At 44.8% G+C, this 3,783-nt stretch overlaps 1 protein-coding gene across 1 annotated transcript; it reads left to right on the forward strand.

The window, feature by feature from the left end:
* The first annotated feature begins 787 nt into the window (after window positions 1–787).
* LOC122047857 (trans-cinnamate 4-monooxygenase-like) lies at window positions 788–2,714 on the forward strand. Its single transcript, XM_042609370.1, has 4 exons — window positions 788–1,246; window positions 1,326–1,687; window positions 1,775–1,905; window positions 1,986–2,714. Exons 1-4 carry the CDS (start codon window positions 824–826, stop codon window positions 2,579–2,581), a joined length of 1,512 nt encoding a protein of 503 aa, XP_042465304.1. The 5' UTR covers window positions 788–823; the 3' UTR covers window positions 2,582–2,714.
* Window positions 2,715–3,783: the final 1,069 nt, after the last annotated feature.

Below are 3,783 nucleotides of genomic sequence, written 5' to 3' on the forward strand. Positions count from 1 at the left end.
GCTCCAATAATTTATCCCACACCTTGATGTCCTTCATGTTGCAAGAGAAGGGTTTTATTGAATTAACTCATGCATCCCTAAAAGAAAGTCAACTCTTCATTTCTTTAACATATAGAGAAAGTCAAATGGTTTGGTACGAGAGGAGAATGAAAGTTCAAAATAAGATGAAATGCCGTAGTAAAATTAAATGAGGTTGAGTTTTTTAAGTGAAGTTTGAAAATGTAGAGCTAGAAAAAAAACTTCATTATCTTAAATGGTTGTTTTAGTTTTATTTTATGTAAACAGAGTTTTAATTCATTTAATTAATGAATTATCCTTTAATTTTTTTTAAGCCCTCCCCTTAATCATGCTTATCATATATAAAGCTAAAATTAAAAATTGCAAACTATGAAATGCACAAGTGCCTCACCATGAACCCATTTGAATGACCTACCACATTATTTTCCATTATTTTTCTTCTAAAGAATGATATTGGTTTCTTCAACGCACGAGATCAAGACTATGCAACTTGCGAATATATAATTGTTTCCCACGTTAATTAATTAAAAAATAAGGTAATTTTTCAAACACCTCCAAAGTTTAATAATTTTTTCTTATATTATACTCAATAATTCGTGTTTGTATAATGTAATCGAACAATAGGCGCCAACTACATGGCGCCAAGTCAACGGAAATGTCTGAAATTTAAGCGAGAGATCGGTCAACTCCGTCACCGTCAAGTAACCGGGGATCGCCGTCGAGCTTCCGTCTATATAATTTTCTCTTTCGGTTCCGATGTCAAACACCGAGTCGGCGCAGTACTCTCCGTCCCTGCAGTACCACCATGGATTTGGTCTTCGCGGAGAAGGCCCTTCTGGGGCTGTTCGCGGCCGTGACGCTGGCGATCGTGGTGTCCAAGCTGTGCGGCAAGCGGTTCAAGCTGCCGCCGGGGCCGCGCCCGGTGCCAATCTTCGGGAATTGGCTCCAGGTCGGCGACGACCTCAACCATCGCATGCTCACCGGCATGGCCAAACGCTTCGGCGACATCTTCCACCTGCTCATGGGCGTCCGCAATCTGGTGGTCGTCTCCTCCCCCGAGCTCGCCCGCGAGGTCCTCCATGCGCAGGGCGTCGAGTTCGGCTCCCGCACCCGCAACGTCGTCCTCGATATCTTCACCGGAAAGGGACAGGACATGGTCTTCACTGTCTACGGCGACCACTGGCGCAAGATGCGACGCATCATGACCGTCCCCTTCTTCACCAACAAGGTATGAATCGATTCAAAACCCTTCCTTTTACCGATTTCATGCATAAAAATTCGAACTTTGACGGGTCTCTGTTGAGCAGGTGGTGCAGCAGAACAGAGAGGGGTGGGAGGAGGAGATACGGCTGTTGGTGGAGGAGCTGAGGAGAAACCCGAAGGCGGCCACCGAGGGGGTGGTGATCCGGCGACGCCTCCAGCTAATGATGTACAACAACATGTTCCGGATCATGTTCGACAGGCGGTTCGAGAGCGAGGAGGATCCCCTGTTCAACAAGCTGAAGGCGATCAACTTCGAGCGGAGCCGTCTGTCTCAGAGCTTCGAGTTTAACTACGGCGACTTCATCCCAGTGCTGAGGCCCTTCTTGAGGGGATACCTCAACAGGTGCAGGGAGGTGAAGGAACGCCGGTTGCGACTCTTCCATGAGCAGTTCGTCGCCGAGAGGAAGTGCGTGGCTTGCTTGCTTCGATCGCTCTGTTTTTCCGAATTTCTAGCGGGGGTATTTTTTGGGGGACTAAACATTTCCGTAAACAGGAAGATGATGGAGGAGCAGGGATCGAAGTTTGAGCTCAAATGCGCAATGGATCACATATTGGACGCGGAGAGGAGAGGCGAGATCAACTACGACAACGTCCTTTACATCGTCGAGAACATAAACGTCGCCGGTCATTGCTTTTCCTCTGTTTTCTTCTTTTCGTATGAAGTTTATATATTTACGGCGCCGTTGAATCTGAACAAATTGCAGCGTTGGAGACTACCCTGTGGTCGATCGAATGGGGCATCGCGGAGCTGGTGAACCACCCGGCGATCCAGATCAAGCTCCGGCGAGAGCTCGACACCGTCCTGGGGTCGGCCCAGCTGACGGAGCCAGACCTCGTCCGCCTCCCTTACCTCAACGCGGTGGTGAAGGAGACCCTCCGGCTGCGGATGGCCATCCCGCTCCTGGTCCCCCACATGAACCTGCACGACGCCAAGCTCGCCGGCTTCGACGTCCCCGCCGAGAGCAAGATCCTGGTCAACGCCTGGTGGCTGGCCAACAACCCGGCCCTGTGGAAGGACCCCGAGCAGTTCCGGCCGGAGCGGTTCCTGCAGGAGGAGGCCGGCGTGGAGGCCAACGGCAACGACTTCCGTTTCCTGCCCTTCGGAGTCGGCCGGCGAAGCTGTCCCGGAATCGTCCTCGCCCTGCCCATCATCGGCATCTCCCTCGGCTGTCTCGTCCACAACTTCGAGCTGCTGCCGCCGCCGGGAAAGGACAGGGTGGACATGGCGGAGAAGGCAGGCCAGTTCAGCCTCCAGATCATGACGCACTCCACCGTCGTCTGCAAGCCCACGAAGCTGTGAATGAACTCGATTACAAATTTGCACTTACGCTTGCGTTAATTATTTGATGCATGTTGATTAAGGTTATGGTGATTAGTGTGCGTTAAATAAGCCTGTATCCTTATACTACTTAACGACTGTTGCTTTAATTGAAGTCATGTAATTGCATTTATTTCTTTTTTCGGATTGATAAATTGCAGCGGCGTGTCTACAGTGTCGTACTATTGAAGGAAATAGGAAAAAAAATTGAAGAAATTTTAATTAATTTTGATCTGGAGGACTCATTTACTTCTGGCGGGCTGGATAAAAATTTGATTGACTTTCTCGCAACACAAAATTTGGTATGTACGGACGTCTAGAATTCTAGAAGAACGAGTTTCTTTAAATATAAAATTATACTTTAGATTTTATATTTTATATAAAAAAGTTTTATACCAGTCATTTTTATCTATTTTTTAAATTTAAATTTCATCAATCATATTTTTTAAAATTTAAAAATTAAAATTTATTTTTTAAATATTAAAATATTATTTAATTTAGAAAGAAAAAAAATTAAAGGATTGGATCGGTAATGAAAAATTATACAAGAAAGAAAAAATAAAAAAAATAAAAAAATAAAGATAATGATAATTAATGTAGTGTTTAGTGAAAAATAATTATTTAAATTTAATAAAATGAATGACTTGGATGTTCTAAGATAGTAATAGAGGGTTACAATGGAAATCAAAATAAATCTTAATGTAGTCATTCCGACACTCGAGTCAAATTTCAGTAATTAAAGAGCAAAAGAAGAGGAAGATGTCCGGTGAAGAAAAGCAATTTTATGTGCGCATATCTTTGTTTGCAAGACCAAACCCTTCTTTATACAACCTTCTTAGCGGGAGAAATAACACCTCACTTTCCCCCTAATCCAGTTTTAGTTGATGGAGACACTATGTCGTCCCTTGTTCTGTCGCTAGTCATTTTCTGGTTGAGAAGGAAATCACAATGCCATATCATTCCCTATTCGTGCCCCTAATTTAATCAATAACGTTTTGGTGAAGAGGATTGTCACATCATTCCATATTCTCTATCTTTCACTAGCCATATTGTCCATACTCGAGGCATTCGTGTATAGGTGGGTCATAAACCACCGAGTCAAGCATCAAAAAATCAGGCTTTTGCTGAGTCGGACGTCAAGGAGTCAGGGTTCTATTGAGTCGAGCGTCAAGGAGTTGAAGTTC

This window comes from Zingiber officinale, chromosome 1B, assembly GCF_018446385.1.
Source record: "Zingiber officinale cultivar Zhangliang chromosome 1B, Zo_v1.1, whole genome shotgun sequence".
Classification (NCBI taxonomy): Eukaryota; Viridiplantae; Streptophyta; class Magnoliopsida; order Zingiberales; family Zingiberaceae; genus Zingiber; species Zingiber officinale.

What these genes read in the sequence shown, in the direction of transcription:
- LOC122047857 (XM_042609370.1), top strand. Translation starts at nt 824, where the DNA reads ATGGATTTGGTCTTCGCGGAGAAGGCCCTTCTGGGGCTGTTCGCGGCC. An exon ending in TCCCCTTCTTCACCAACAAG is followed by an intron (nt 1,247 to 1,325) that starts GTATGAATCGAT and finishes TCTGTTGAGCAG; the next exon opens with GTGGTGCAGCAGAACAGAGA. An exon ending in CGAGAACATAAACGTCGCCG is followed by an intron (nt 1,906 to 1,985) that starts GTCATTGCTTTT and finishes AACAAATTGCAG; the next exon opens with CGTTGGAGACTACCCTGTGG.